This window comes from Chelonia mydas, chromosome 8, assembly GCF_015237465.2.
Source record: "Chelonia mydas isolate rCheMyd1 chromosome 8, rCheMyd1.pri.v2, whole genome shotgun sequence".
NCBI lineage: Eukaryota > Metazoa > Chordata > Testudines > Cheloniidae > Chelonia > Chelonia mydas.
The window spans coordinates 77,828,074-77,844,509 of record NC_057854.1 but is presented as its reverse complement, the minus strand read 5'-3'; the positions used below and the strand labels follow the sequence as shown (position 1 = coordinate 77,844,509).

The 16,436-nt window shown below is 38.9% G+C and overlaps 1 protein-coding gene across 5 annotated transcripts in view; it reads right to left on the bottom strand.

Annotated features, from left to right (window-relative positions):
• Positions 1 to 4,030: 4,030 nt before the first annotated feature.
• Positions 4,031 to 16,436, bottom strand: part of LOC102944408 (SSX family member 2 interacting protein) — a 42,657-nt gene continuing 30,251 nt past the window's right edge. For 3 of the 5 annotated variants that reach the window (XM_037907483.2, XM_037907484.2, XM_043521069.1), the window contains exons 10-15: positions 13,600 to 13,750; positions 10,586 to 10,722; positions 9,602 to 9,775; positions 7,907 to 8,018; positions 5,202 to 5,322; positions 4,031 to 4,956 (exon numbers count right to left, since the gene is read on the bottom strand). In XM_037907483.2, coding sequence (XP_037763411.1) covers positions 4,872 to 4,956; positions 5,202 to 5,322; positions 7,907 to 8,018; positions 9,602 to 9,775; positions 10,586 to 10,722; positions 13,600 to 13,750 — 780 coding nt within the window. In that variant the 3' untranslated portion in view covers positions 4,031 to 4,871. The remainder of the gene's footprint in view (positions 4,957 to 5,201; positions 5,323 to 7,906; positions 8,019 to 9,601; positions 9,776 to 10,585; positions 10,723 to 13,599; positions 13,751 to 16,436) is intronic. The other 2 variants (XM_037907485.2, XM_037907486.2) reach the window with 2 other exon arrangements.

The window sequence follows — 16,436 nt, the reverse complement described above, 5'->3', positions numbered from 1 at the left end:
CCACAGTAATAATTCTGGTCTTTTACACAGTTCTGGTGAATCATGAAGTACAGGAACAAATGAGGTTACCTAGTAAAATAAGAACAAGGGCAAGGAGCTGGAGTCTTGTAATGCTAAAAGTTTGGGCTAATCTCTTCTGGCTGATTTCCAGATTGATAATGGATAAGGAGAAACCTTTCTTCAAAGGTAAAAGTATCTATTTCCTCACTTTGGGCCAAACCCAATTGCTACTGAAATCACCAGAAGCCCTCCATTACTTTAAATGGGGTGGGTGGCCTCAGCATAATCCAGGATTTAACAAAAGTCAAGCATACAATAATGAAATTCCTATTTCTATCATGGTGTAATGGATATACCACATTGTATTCCACCCTGTTTGTAAAGTAGATGGGCTTCTAGGTACTGAATCCTAGTACAGCTTTTAATTTTTTGAGCAGGTACATTTTAGTTAGCCATTTTATGACCCTTCACTGCTGAACTCGTAACAGACTAAGATCAAGAACCATGAATAACTAACTCCAGGCAAAAAGAAAAGGAGTACTTGTGGCACCTTAGAGACTAACAAATTTATTTGAGCATAAGCTTTCGTGAGCTACAGCTCACTTCATCCGATGCATTCACAAAAGCTTATGCTCAAATAAATTTGTTAGTCTCTAAGGTGCCACAAGTACTCCTTTTCTTTTTGCGGATACAGACTAACACAGCTGCTACTCTAAATCCAGGCAAATACTCTTATACCTGGTCAGCCTCCCATACTTGGAGAAAGCAGCATCATTTTTATCAAGAAGATTGAAAAGGTAGCCTAGCATCCGTAGTGTTACTTTCTGCAGATTTAAAATTGTGTGGCAATCTTATTTCACCACACTACTTGTATTAAGCTCAGAAGCGCCCACCTTAATATTGTACGCGTGCAATGTTACTTCATCCAGTAGTAGTTGTAATCGTATACCACATGCAACGCTAAAGTACATACTATTACACTTAATGGGTGAATTCCACCCCGAACTGGCTCAGTTTTCAGGCCTCAGTCTATCCATCCCCTCACTCTGGGAGTGGAATCACATGCTTCTCCTACTCTAAGGCCAGGATCCAGATTGCAGGCCCCTGCTAGTAACTTCAATTTCCTCAGCAGGCCTAACCTAGGCTCAAACCTTCCATTTCTGTTGTCTCAGAGAACAATGACAGTGGTTAATACAACAACCAGACAGTTCCTTGAAGCAAAGTTATCTATTTAGAACAACAAAACAGGCTGTACTTGTAGCTATCTTTCCTCTAAGGCTTACCAATCCCTGGATCTGGGAAGGCCCAGCTTTTTCAGAGTCCCTCCTCTGGGTCTCTCTTTGTGTCAGCCCGTCTCCCTAGACGGCTTTTGACAAGTGAACCCTTCTTGCCCAGAGAAGGACTTTCTAACTGTTTAGTGCTCTCTTCATCTCCAGACTCCTAGCTTTGGCAAAACAAGGCTGGCAACTTGTTGGAAACCAGAGAAAGGATCCTTGAAGCTAAGAGCTTACCCCCATTATCTTTCAAGCATGAGCTGGGGCATCCTTATCTAGAGCTATTGTGTTGCTTTCCTTTTGCTCTTCCCACAGCCCCCATGTTACCTCCATACAGGAAATTCTAATAAACCACCATCAACATACAGCAACTTTACCTCACTGACCAGGTCACCTCCAATATTCATACACTTACTACAGATCAGTATTTGTACATTAACACATAGCAGATCTGTGACCCTTACACATACACTAGCCCAGATTCTACAAGACTGATTATAGCTTTACAGTTACAGGATACTGTCCATGTTGGCAGAACTCAAAAATTGGCCTACCAGTTCACCACCGTGTGCCTCAGTTGCCATACATGCTTGCAACGCAACCTGCTTTCATGGAGGCATTAAAATTACAAGTTTGCATGACTCCTCAGAGGTTTTCCCTAGTAAGCAAATTACTACAGACAGCCTCCAGTTGCTACTATTCAATAAGCACAAGAAATTTGATGAATAAGCAACACTTTAGTCCTCCAAAATCATTTTATTACCCCCCAAAAAATCTGTAATATCAAGTATGGGAGTCCAATTAAGTTCTTTAACAGGAAACTGACTAAGCTTCCCAGTGTATCATCATATACAGAACACCATTTAATTAATTTGAAACAACAGCAGCACCTAGTGGCATACTGGAATTACCAGTCTTATTAAAGAGCTTGAATAATCAAACTCTATTATATGAATATAGAATAAGAATATGAATATAGAATAAGAATTCTATACGTGACTTTGAACTCCTAGCACATTCCTTCCTCCCTGTTGAGAGATTTTTACAGCTTTGAATATGTTCTTTATCTAATGGAATGCCTGAGAGCATAAATTGAGCAGGCCAAGTTCTGCCCATTGACTTATGAGGGTTGATCTTAACCCAGTGGCTTAAAGCAAAGTTTAACAGTGGGTACCTATTATTCAATTTCAGTAGAGGAAATGGCTCAAACTCACATTGATTAATTGGGAGGAAATAGAAAATCAAGAACTATATTGTTAAAGATGCTGTTATTTTGAAATACCTATGGCATTAAGACAATCTGAATGGCTAACAGGCCTTGAGTCTTCTCTAGGCAGACCAGAATTCACAATGCACGTGGCTGCCTGCATCCTTAAGAGCGCTTCATGCAGGAGATATTATACCTGTGCTCTGGAGTTTATACTGGCTTCCAATTCATTTCTGGTTGAACTGGAGGTTTTGGATTGACCAGGAAAGTTCCAGCGGTGTCCATCTCGGCCCCTTTAGTGACCTCTTCTTCCCCTCCCTTCCCACGTGATACCACAGCAGTTGAGATCAGCTGAGTCACCTGAGCCAACTGCACCCAGGTTTGAAGGAGACAGAGACAGTGGCACTGAGGGCTCTTAATGCTGGAGTTCATTTCCAAGCCCTTAGTCTGACAGAGGCACAATTTTCTCAGGCTCTCTCTGAAGGGGTTGGGCAGGCACATGTGCCTGAACATACACACACACGACAGTGACCAAAGAGGGGTTACATTCATACTGGTTTGGGGGTGCAAGGGTTTTGACTTAGATAAATGATAATCTGGTGCTGAAATACATTAATTGCACTTGGAGCAAAGAGGAGGCACACTTTGAAAAACCAAAACGAATAAAATTACAGAGACCAGGTCCAAAGAAGAGAGATGACAAATGAGAATGAAGGACCCCAGGGCCTTCTTGGCACAAAAAAGGAAGACTCTGCAATTTAACTCTGCAAAGTAGCAGTGCCTTCACAAAACGGCTATAGATCTGTTTCATTAGATGCTGATTTTAGGCATAGGAACCTATAGCACAGGGCTAGAAGCAATACATTCGACTGGTAAACTATTTATGCAGAGAAGACTAAATGCCATTAACATCTTAACAATGCTATCCTGCTCTGGACTACTGTACTGGGAAGGAATGGAAACATTTTTACCCAATAGCAACCTTGACTATCTCCGTTTGTCCCTTCAAAATAAATCAGCTAACTCAAATTTTTTTTCCTGTGATCATAACAGTTGTGGTTCTGGAGCAGTATTTATGGCATATGCCTCAGTAAAGTACCTTAATATGAAAGAGCTATGGAAGCTCCAAATGGAGAAGTGAGGTCACGAAATGAAAAGCAATCAGAGAAGACACCAAATGTTTTGCTGTTGGTACCTCAAGCTAAAGGTCAAGTTGAATCCCTGTCAAGTTGAATCCTGTCCCTTTTATCTCTTACATAGTTTCAGAATTCTGTCATATTATATTTTTCCACCCTCCCTTCCCCACTGAAAAATTTTTATTTTTATCTCTACCTACCCTTTCGCTAAGACCTCTCCCTTATATATGGCCTCTTCATGGATTTATGAGCAAAATGGATTTCCTTAAGTCAAGGCCAAAGTAACTCGAGTCCATTAAAAAGAAAAACACACCATCCAAATGTGTTGATGTAGGACCATGACTGTTTACAACTGGTTAATACAAAAAGATCATGTTGAACTTCAAAAATTGAATGCACACAACACATTGGAAAACATTTCTTAGAATATACTTTGCACATTTATTGTCCAGTTACGCTTCAAAGAATTTGATTCTCGACTGAAACAATTACAGTCCTAACACATCTGTAAACAGAGTATCACTACGAAACCAGCTTAAATTGGCATGTAAAATACTATGATTATAGATGCATGTTTCATTTCATGGCATCTTAGCAGAATCATTTATATTGTCTATTTACAAACATATAAAGATCTTGCACTTTAATCATTGGAAAGCTATGAAAGAGGTACTTCCAAGTCACATGACTTAATAAATATATAACTTGCTTTGTTAAAAATCTACAGTATACTGTACATTCAAGTTGAGACAAAAGTTTCAATGCTAGCTACACTTGATATAAATGTTCATTTACAATAATTAAACAATTCCTAAAAGTGCTACCTTTGTCTGCGATGAAGAGAAACACTAAGGTTCCAGTGTTTCATTTACAACCCCCCCCCAAAAAAAAAACCCAACCCAACTCATACATTCCTTTATTCACAGAATCTGACCGTCTGTTACTAGAATATCCAAAGCTTTTTCTTTTTATTAAAAAAAACCTCATCTTTCAAAAGTTGCAGACAAAGAAGGGGCAAGAAATTGTTTAAAAAATAAAATAAAGTCACACCCACACACTGCAACTCATTTCATCTTTTAACTCGCTGAAAGGATGATCAAACTCATAACACCCTGTTTCACCTTAGAAAGAAAAGTTTATGGACACATTTATTTAACAAAAGACAGCAGACAACCCTAGAAAGTCTAAGGCAGTTTATCTATATAACAGAGAACATGAACTTTAGAAATCTTCTGTGACCGAGATCTTGATGCATTATTCAGTTTCTGCTTTGCTGAGTCCCTTCCATTGCTTTGGCTTGCTGTCTTCAGTAGTTTTATTCAATACAACACTCGAATTGCTGCAAAGAGAAAGTTAAAGTGTGACTAATATTGCCCTTTGCAAATATAAGTAGAACAATTGTTTTGATAGTGGTTGAAAGTTGTATAATAATTATGCTAAATAATATATTCCACGGTAACTCTTGTCAATGTCTAGTTCAGAACTTTCCCAAGCTATGGTCCCTTTCTCTAATCACTACTACTCCAGCTGAGCAGTTCACACACACACTATAAAAGTAATGATGGGTGATATAATTTCAGATACCTGTTGTGTGGGATATGCTGAATTGTCTGGCAAAGTTCCTCTGAAGGAGGTACAGTAGGCAAACAGTGAGGTTTCTTTTGCCGAGACCTGAAGTTCAATAACTGATTGTCTGGGTCAGAATCTGCAAGTCATACAAGTATGTTATTACACAACAATGTAGTTATGAAAGTATCTAGAGAGAGGAATTCTTCCATGACTCTTATTTTCTCCCAATAATAAAAAAATAATAAATATGCACATTCATTATTATTAAGGCTACGATTCTGTCATGGATGTTTTTAGTAAAAGTCAGGGACAGGTCACGGCTTCCTTGATTTTTTGTATACTGCCTGTGACCTGTCCCTGACTTTTACTAAAAACATCCCCGGGCAAAACGGGGAGGGAGGAGGGTCCAGCACCCTGCTGTGCCCCCACTCTCTCCCCACCGCGGCTGGGAGCTACAGGGACCCCATTGCCCAGTGGCTGGGAGGGTTCCCCCACTGCCCTGCAAGGCTAGGAAATGGGGGAGGGGGGGAGGAATCCCCTGCCAGTGGCAGCAGGTGGGGAACTGCCACTGAGCAACTCTGGGGTCCCTCTGCTGCCAGCGGAGGCTGGGAACCTGCGGGGTCCCTGCGACCTCTGTGATATAATCTTAGCCTTCATTATTATTGGATGTATTGGACTAAAAATGATGTTGAAATCAGTATAGATGCTGTCTTTTGTTTTTGTAAATATTTAACTTGAAAACAAAAAAAATCGGAATACAAATAGTCGCACTGAAGTCAATGGGACTATTCATGTGTTTAAAGATACTCATATGAGTGTTTTCTGGATCAGGTTTTTACTTCTTGTTTAGCAAACCTTATTTCAATTGATTCAAGGATTACTTTAGAGTCCAGGATACCTGGCAACACCCATGCAAAAGTCACTTATGTCAACATGAAAGCTCATAAACTAGCCCAAAGTCCAAAAGAAATTAAACTGAATAGATAACATTGCTTAGCACTTTCTATTTTAGTCCCCCATTTAAGTGAATGAGAAGATCTGCATTAACTACAATGGGAGTTGGATCAGGCTCTGTAATTCCTTTTCATTTTTAGATTTGAAAAGGCTTCAAAAAGGTGGGCAAGCAGAATTATTCAGTATTACATGGCACTTCCTGTAAGGTTAAGGCTTTGGAGCGTAACGTAACAAAGCCTTAAAACTAAAGTAAAAATAGATAGTTTTTAAAAACCATTCTAGTGATAACCGTTATGTAAAGGTATCCAAATGGCATTACATCAAGATGGCGATCCTTTATGTGACAAGGGAATTCTTTAATTTTTATATTCTTACATACCCTCAAATCTAAGCTGCAGGCTGGGCTGTTAAATGCTACATTCTCTCTTAAAATGCACTTAACATGCACACACACAAAAATCCATAAGTATGAAAAAAATCACAAATGCTATAGCACACAAGTCTGACACCAATAAAACTTTTTTAATGACAGCACCCAAATAATCTTAATTCTGTCTCTAAACGTAAATGTTTCATACCAACGAAAATAATTCCATGTAGAGAGAGGTCTACAGCAAGACCAGGGGTGCTGAACATTGGCACTGGAGTGGAGGAGGAAAGTCGCTTTATCTTCTGACCATATTTACTTAAGTGTCTATCTTTAGGTGCTAGTTGTTAGCTCATGTTTATGTTTAAATGTTGGCTCCCAAGATCAGGATTCATTTAACGATTGCTTTTTCTCTCTTTTTTAAAAAAAAGTAACCTGTGTTCAAGGGTGCAAACTAAACTGTGCATGTGGAAATTTGGGAGTGAAAAAAAAAGTATCTAACACTGACAAAAGGCTGAAAAGTCACAGGAAACTAAGCAAAAGTTTTCAAGCGTTAATTTTGATGTGATATGAAAATTACGTATTCCAGAATTATGAATATGTTAGAAAAAAATCTTTGTACCATAATAGCCACAAATATTTTCAATTGATTTCCAAAGGAAGTGATAACCATCCCAAATCACACTGCAGATGATATAGCATTGAAATTATGGCAGTATTCAGCCAACTTCCATTTTATTACCATCACTAGCATCGCTTTCACTGCTATGGTTTTCCAAGTTGCTTCTTTTCCACTGAATAGCTATGTTTTGGGTTATCTCTTAGATACAAATGTTTCCAGGATGATGCTTCCAGTTCCTACCCTTATTTCTAATCTCTTCAGCTGTCCATATGTCACCTTATTTTTCTGTTCTTATCAGTATTCACAGTACCTCCCATTTGATTCACTAATTGCATCCGATCAAATGAGCTGTAGCTCACAAAAGCTTATGCTCAAATAAATTTGTTAGTCTCCAAGGTGCCACAAGTACTCCTATTCTTTTTTGCAAATACAGACTAACACGGCTACTACTCTGAAACCTGTAATTAAACATGCTATTTAATGCGAAGAGTTCTGTTCTATAATTGACATTCAACAGGTCCCCTCTCAAAAAGAAGTTTATCATGTAGCCATGACTGGATTATCAGGATTCCCTTCTTAGGTGAACTACCAAGAGAGCCTAGCAACCCTGACCTGCACATAGATTTTTAATGTTTTTTATATGATATCATGAATTCTCTTTATACTTAGGAAGTCTCCATTTCCTTGTGTATGTATCTTCCAGCTGAGAGAGAGAAAATAAAACATTATAAGAATAGTTTTATGAAATTTACAAAAGTTAGCGAGTTAAATACTTGCTTCCTGAGTAGGCACTTTGAGTTTTCACATGTTCAGAGTTCTTGTGATCAGAAGTCATGCTCAAAAACTGTTGCTTCAGCCAAGCTCCTCGATCTTCTTCAAATGCCCTTCTCTGAAAAGAGAAATGTCAACTTATATTCTGTACAGAAAATGGTAGGTTTATATGGATTGATTTGCTTTGCATGTAAAATCATAAAATGAAGTTCATTCATATATTGAAAAAGTGGGCAGTTTAACATAGACCTACAACTGTAAGAGCCCTGAAAGGATCAAATGGCAAGGACGTTTGCAAACTGAACCCCATTGTTTGGCTCAGAAGGATGTGCTATGAAGGTCCTTGCAAGTGCCTCTCACTTTACCTTAGGGCTTTTGGCCAGGAAACTACCAGTCAGATGCTAAACCGACCTTCTGTGCAGCTGCCAGACACGACGGGCTCAGTGGCGTAAAGGTAAAATAAATAAATTGGTAAACTAACCTAAACTCAACTCCTCATTCCCCCAACAAGAAGTGGGTAAACGTTGTTTACCCTCCACTACAATACTACGGTACTGATCATCTCGCAACTCCAAGTGTGTTCTGGGAAGAGAAAAAAGAGCTCGAAAGTACTCCTGACTACTCCCACCCAAATCTGAGAGGAAAGAATGAGGGTTTCCCTTTCACGTGACTCTCAAGCCAGGGAGGGGAGAAGTGATGTCAATGTCAGGCAGTCCTCAAAAATCCAGATGGCAGCAGGATGGAGAGGAGACAGTTCCTGTACCTCTTAAGAGATCAGACAAACAGGAGATACCAAGGAAGGGAGAGACAGGATGTGAGAGCAAGGGAGCAAATTTCCCCATTGTTCGAAATTCTTCCTCCTGTGTTCAAAGGAGACAACAAACCCCGACTCTAGGCTCAAGGGCTGCTGCAAATTTTTCAAAGATCTACATAGATCACAGTAAAGATACAGTATTAAAGCATAAGAGACGACGCAATAGCAAACTGATACATGGGTAATTACAGTGATGCTGCAATCTGGACTATAGGTTTAGACACAACTGGTTAAACTTAGCAATATGCCTGTGATACAGTTTAAGAGTACATCCTATATACTCTCACAATCTTATTAAAATATTTCTCTAAGTAAAGTGAAAATGTGGAGCATTTTATAAAGTCTTACTGGAACTGAAAAATATTGATGCAATGTGAATCAGTGCTATGTATGTACCTATAAAGTCTAAGGCCAAAATCTAAATGAATAATAATAATCATAATAATAATAATAATAATAATAATAGAATGCTTAAAGTTAGGTTCCTAAGTCTCTATTTAGATACCTAAATAAGTGACCTTATTTTCAAAAGCACACATGCAGATATTTGAAAATCTTGGCTTAAGCTTATAAAAAGAAATAGAAAATTAGTTATCCCAGGTCAAGCAACTGTATTTGCCAATGTCTGTGTACAAAATGTAGTACTCTACTATGGGCGAACAGAGTGATCCATCATATTGTCAGTAGTCCTGCATCACATAGTTTACAAGATACGGCAGAGGAGAGAGAGATCTTCCAATAGAAAGACAATAGCAAAGGGATAACAATACTCACAAACGCATACTTTCAACATTGGCTAAGTTTTTCCGCTTACTAAGATTACAAGACTGGCTAATCTTCAGTATTAAAGATCAAAGGCCCATAAAGATACCATCCCTTTTGAATACCTCAAGTCCTAATCTAATAGCAGCTTCTGTAAAACTTCTTCGCTCTCTCTCAAAGTTCTTTTTTTGTTCTTTAAATAGTTTCCATTCTTCCTGGAGGCGCTCTCTTTCTTCCAACAAATAACAGTCCTGTAGTAACATAGAGGTATCATCATCACATGGAGACATAAGCTGCTGCTGCAGATACAAGGAACAAAAGTCAGAAATGTTATTCAGAAATTACTATTTAGACTTAAAATATGTTTCTACAAGTTTAGATTTAGATGCCAGCAAAAGTTTATTACATGAAAGACAATCAGGCTTGGTCATAAATGGGCCACTGACACAGGGAATTAGGAAGTGTGGAAGGAAAAACTGCAGAAGGCAAACAAAGAAGTTTAGCACCCTATTCAGAAAGCTATGGAAAGTAGATGAGATAAACTTTCTGAATACGTTGCTAAACTTTGTTGCCTTCTGCAGTTTCTCCTTCTATGGCCTGGTCTACACGGGGGGGGGGGGGGGGGGGGGGGGGGGGTCAATCCAAGTTACACAACTTTAGCTACGTGAATAATGTAGTTGAAGTCGACGTACTTAGATCTACTTTCTGCAGTGTCTTCACTGCAGTAAGTCAACAGCTGGCGCTATTCCGTCGACTCCGCCTGCGCCTTTCGCCCTGGTGAAGTACCCCAGTTGACGGGAGAGCGCTCGGTCAATTTATCACGTCTAGACTAGACATAATCAATCTACCCCCACTGGATCAATTGCTGCCTGTCGATCCAGCGGGTAATGTAGACAAGCCCTATATGTGCTAACTTCACAACAAAATACTGTTTGCCAAGGTGAGAGTCACATCCCCTCTCCCTCTGCTCCAGCCTCCACAGTTATCAAAAACAGGAACACCCAAATATAAAAAGGCATCGTTAGAGTGATGCTTCAATTCCTACTCGAAGAAGGGAGGAAGAGAAGAAAGCACAGTTTAAAAAAAAAAAAAAATCAAAAGATTCCGACCTGTAATAGTTGTTGCTGAGTTTTGATCATTTCTTTGCACTGCTGAATTTCTAATTCTAGCTTTTCAGTTTCCAATTCATGGTCCTCTCTTGAAATTACATCGCTGCCATTCAAAGCCCCTGAATGCGCACGTGACACTAAAAACAAGAAAAAAAAAGAAAAGTTTTTTGATGTTTTAAGTAAAAGAGGCAGCCACTGGTAATGTTGTTCAATAAAGATGCTAATTTAATATAAAGAAAGGTTTACAAAATAAATTAAAAGGCGTTTTAATATGCACCTGTCGAACCTTGGAATTTGAAAGACCCTGGATATGTCTGAACACTCACAGGAAATACTGAATAAGTTCTAGCAGATACAGTACTGGATCTCTACAAAATTAGCCAGACATAAAATACAATTCAGTGGATCACTTTATTACAGGGAAAGACAATGCCCCTGAATTGTCCCTTAACTATTTTACAATTTCTGGGCTTAACAATGGTTTCTCTGGACCCCTACTTGTAAAACAAGCAGTGTGCTTTGAATTCAAACAGTTCAGACAAGTCAGATAGTAAGAGTGAGGGAAGAGCCAATTTAAAATAAAACAAACTCCCCATGGTATAGGGGAAAACAAAAAGATTACACTTTTAGTATAAACCTTGTTATTGAGCTGTTTGAAGATACTGTAAAGAAAAGCAAGTTTAACAGGTTTTGAACAAAATAAAAACAAATATTAAGAAAATCAACACTCAGATAAGACGACAACAACAAAATAAATTCAGGGAACTATTTCCTTATTACCCATCTTAACTTTTGGATTATCCTACCCACTCCTGGTATGCTACCATTTGGTAGCATATAGACAGACATGCACCGTGATCTGCCGTTCTCTCTCTGGGACTGAGAGAGTCCTTTTAGGTTAGTTATTAAGAGAAGCCTTAGACTCTGGTGGCAGCCTTTACCTAGACCACAAGCAGACTCCCCACTGCCTACTAATAAAGTCTCTCCAAGACAGCTTCTGAAACTTGCATCGTACATCTCCACAGAAACAGCACGTAACCACCAGAACATTCTATGGCACCTGCCATTTCAACTTCAGAGAGAGTATACTGTCGTTCACAACATATGTGCCTCATTAATCAGAATGTTCAGATATTTTAACCACAATAAAATGATTAATATGACACATGAGTGGCCTACACCAATCTCAATACGAGATCAAAAGCTGGATTTGTGCAAAGCCTTAAATACAAAGCTCATGAATTTAGTATTGTAATAGCAATATTATGGCCAAGGACGGTCGGGTTCTTTGCATACGAGGGTGCAGGTCCCATACGGGAGGGGGAAAGAAAGTTCCTGTTCCCCATCCCCAAAAAATGTTATTAGGAGGTAGGTGAGTGGAAAGGTTAAAAATATCACTTAAATACAAAGTGATCCAAATGTTAAGCATTTTTATAATACCATGCTTAGATCAGAGTCTCAAAGCAAGGGGAAAAAAATATTATAGTGACTCACCCTGAAAGATATAAGGTTTTAGACCTTTTCAAGGCAGGATTAACATTTCAATTGAAAAACATTTGCCTTTTTCCTCCATGGCACAAAATGAATCCCATTTCAAGAAAATCTGATTTCTAAGCATCATACCAAAACGGGGGGGGGGGGGGGGGGGGGGGGGGGGGGGGGGGCCAGTTTCTACATTTGTACTGAATCAGATAAACTGAGGAAATCTTTTAACTGAAAGTTATCCAGTTCTTCAGAATCCACCATAATTTTGGAGTTATTAATTTCATTATAAAAACCCTAGAGGGGAGTTACTGTAATATAGACCTATTTTTCATTGGAAAAGTAAGGGCTCCATGTATTCTATAAGCTTTATGAAGGAAACACGGATCAAAAAACATACAATATTACGGTTATAATCTTCCAAACATTTACCCCAGGAAGGGGGCGGATTGGAGAAAGATGTTTTATTTCCTACAACAACCGCCTCCTTGCACATACATAGTATTTTTTAATTATTACATGTTATGTTACTTTAATTTCAATGTACAGACATAGCCATTTATATATCTGGATGGCTGCATTATGAGCCAAATCTTGATCCCACTGAAGTCAGTGGCAGAACTAATGACTTCAATGGGATAAGAATTTGGACATTGGTGCACACACACAAAACCAAAAAGTGACAACACAAACACTGCAAACATGCAAAATGATCTTTTTACTCCATATAGCTGTCTCTCAACCAGTGTCTCCTCTACTCCCAAACCTACCAAATCAATACTCTTCAGAGCAAGTGTTCTCAAACATTATCAGTGTGGATAAATTTTAATAAAGGCATTTTTTCATGGACTATCTGCCTCCCATTCACAGTTTCATGGGTGACCTCCCTGCTTGTTCATGATTGCATAACATCCCTCTGGTAGCTAATGAAAAAGTAAAAATATTTATGTATTTTAGCTGTTTCTAATGCTATTTAGCAGCTGGAAATTAATTGAAACTAGCACTATGCCACCAGCCAGTTCTGCCTAGAAACCCATGTGAAGCCCCAAAACTTTGAAAATGATTTAGATACTTTTTGTGTGTCATTATTTCAAGTTCTTTTATTTTCACTTCACTGGTAACTCAGTTAGCCAGGATGACAGACGACAGAAGTCAAATTTAACACAGGCCTCCTTTCTGCTGAAACCAACAATGAGAGATATCTTCCTTCAACAAATGATAAGTTGATATTGGGAATGATAAGTACCTGAAAATGGGGGTTAGAATTGAAGTGCCCCTCAGTCAGGGATAACAGTGTTGCTACATGAGAGTTTCTCAGCTCTCCTGTAATTAAATCTTTCATATTTCTATTTCTGTTGCATGGCACTTGAGGCAACCTACTGTGTCCTGATTTTTTAATGTTCTTTTAAAAACTCTTCCTAGCTTGGGTATTGTTATGTCAAATGGGTCAGAGTATAACAAACAACACTATGGAAATGGAGTTTCCACAAACATCATGATGATGCAGAATACAGGCTTACGATGACACTTACCTTGGTTATCCAGTTTTTCAACATGATTTTTCAGCATTCTCCACTGCTTTCTAATGCTGTTGGTAAGCTGTTCTCGCACAGTTTCACAAGAAAGTTCCCACATATTCTCTTTATTTAATTCTACAGCATCTTCCTCCATGTCTGATAGCACCTGTAAAAGCAAAAACAAGAATCTGCTGAAACAGTCCTCTCTATGAGGCTTATTAACTGTATGAGGGAACAGGAAATTTGGAGAGTTTCCATTTAAGTGCATTTGCCTAGTTTGGACCTGACAGGGAGTTTGGCTCTCTAAATGCATGGATTTCAGGGGGTCTGGAGGGCAGACCTTCCACATTACTTCCTAGCTGCCGTTGTCCCCCCCCATATGCAGAATGAATATCAGCCAGCAAGATACTGATGACACAAACACACTTAACCCTTCCTGAAGTAGAGATTTAAGGTTACAAGGAGTCATGCTGCTAAATCTGCCTGGCAGCTGCCCTTGAAACACCAATTCCGGGAATGAGGAGCTCACTATGCAGCATATGACATGTTTTAAGAACATAGGGATGGGGTTTGTATAATCTTGTATGTGGGGATTACTCATCTAAACAGAGGCAGAGAATTATCCTGTGGACAGCAAGTAACTGGCCCTGCCTCCTTCTTATCCACAGTGCACCAGTGAGGGCGAAGGAAAGATGAGTAAGAAGAGGTGGTGAAGTAGTGAACAATGCTGTGGAGCCAGAATTCCCTTCTCCCACTTCTCTTTTGCATCCATAGGCCTGATGCACCCAATGTAAATCCTCTCTACTCAGGAGCAGATAGAAAAGATTGGATCCTAAATTAATTTAGACAGATAAAATTGACATGTTCGAGGGTGGAAAAAATGGTTCATCTACATATGCTGCAACATTTACTCACTAAATGAAATTTAGTGCTTCTGGGGGTTTTAGAAACTGCAATATCAGCAAAGGAGGGAACAGAGAGAAATTTAACATTCTATCCAATTCCATAAAGACAATTTTTCTTGAGATGCCTATGTGTATAGTGCCTACCACAATGAGGGCCCAATCCTGACTGGGCCTCTGACTGCTACTGTAGTAATAAATATTAATATCAATAGTACTCTAGTCCAAAGCTCTGCATTCCAGGCTAATAACCTCACATGACTCAGTATAAAGTTGCTAAGTAACAAGAAGCCAAGCCACCAGTGTGAACATTAAGGCAGCAAAAGATGTTCAGGGGTTTTTGTTTTAAACCAAAGTTCATTTAGGCAAGCTTGTTTTGAATCAGTAATAACTGCTTTAAAAACAAAACAAAGAACATCAAATAGTTACGTTTTCCTTTTTTACATATGTAATTTAAGCAAGTTTCTGATCATTGGATTACTGTACGTAAGTATCATAAATAGCAGTGCTTTAGTTAGAAGTCTCAGGAGACGATTATAATTCAATTTCTAGAGGTTTACCAAAATTTCACCCAGAACGAGCATATTTTACATTAAGACGTCTTTGCTTCGGAGCACAAGTTAGCTTTGCCCAGTAGAGAGACACATTTATTCCAGCCCCCCATAAAATTAATAATTTTTATCAACTTTTTTATATTCATATGAGTTTACTAGACAAGTAAAAAAATAGTTAATACTTTGCGCCAATAACCTATGTCATAAATGAACCCAGGGCTGCTTTTGCCTGTGAGTATTTGCAAATAGTTAATCCATCGGTCCAACTAGATTTTTAGAATATACAGAAGTAAAAAAAATTGCTGAAATATTTGCATTTGGAGAGCAGCTAATGCATATGCCCCATAAGTACAGCCCTGCAAATCCACAGATATCAGCTCTATAGCTGCAGATATCCTCATCCGTGGATCATTTTTGCGGATCGCAAATCAGATGCAGATACAAATTTTGTATCCGCACAGAGCTCTACCCATAAGTACTTAGCAGTCACTACTTAGACTCCGCTGGTTATTCATTTTACAAAGTAGTTGAATGCCCCTCCAATAAATTAAATGAGGCTTATGTGTGTTTGTTTGGTTTTTTAAGTCTGCTATAAAAAAAGTTATACCCCAAGAGATCAACAAAGAACTGTAGAAATTTGATGCAGTCACCTAAGAACATTTCGTTGCAAAGCATAAAGTCCTGTTATTCCTCCAGTTTGTCTTGGTACGCAAGCACATGTATCCCTCAGTCCTGAAGCTGGATCTGCATGGGTGGCCCACAGAGTTTGCGCCGAACCCCACTGTCTTCACTGGGTCCCAGCCGGCATGGGAGTCCACTTGTGCATATCCATTTACAGGACTATAGCCACAGTATGTAACATGCATCCTCTGTATAAATGGGGCCTTAGCAGTGAAACAGTTCCACAATACTGAGTTGCAGTACTACATTATAAAGTGGAATTTCAACCTAACGTAAGATTCTTTCCTAAAGAAGGAGTCAGACACTTGACATACTAATTAGAGCACTAAACACACTGTGGGTCTGTTTTGCCTGCTGCAGGATATACAAGTAATTCTCAGTGAAGTTAAGGAGAATTACTCATACCCTGTGGCAAGAACGCCAAGCACAATGTAATATCTCAATTTCAGTAAAATGCCTAAACCTACTGAATCCCCCAAAACACCACTTAATCAAGCAGCTCTGTTCGACATCTCATCCACAACAGTTGTGATTCTATTTATGATTACATACGTTTTCATACCCACTTCTGCCACAACATCGACAAGCAATAAAGCAATGTGTGACGGCCCCAACGTGAACAATGGAAGGGAATTACTAGCAGAACTGAAAACCATTCAATTTAGTGATAAACGTTTCCTGATAGTAGCTGCAGATTTTTAGCAGAAACACTGAT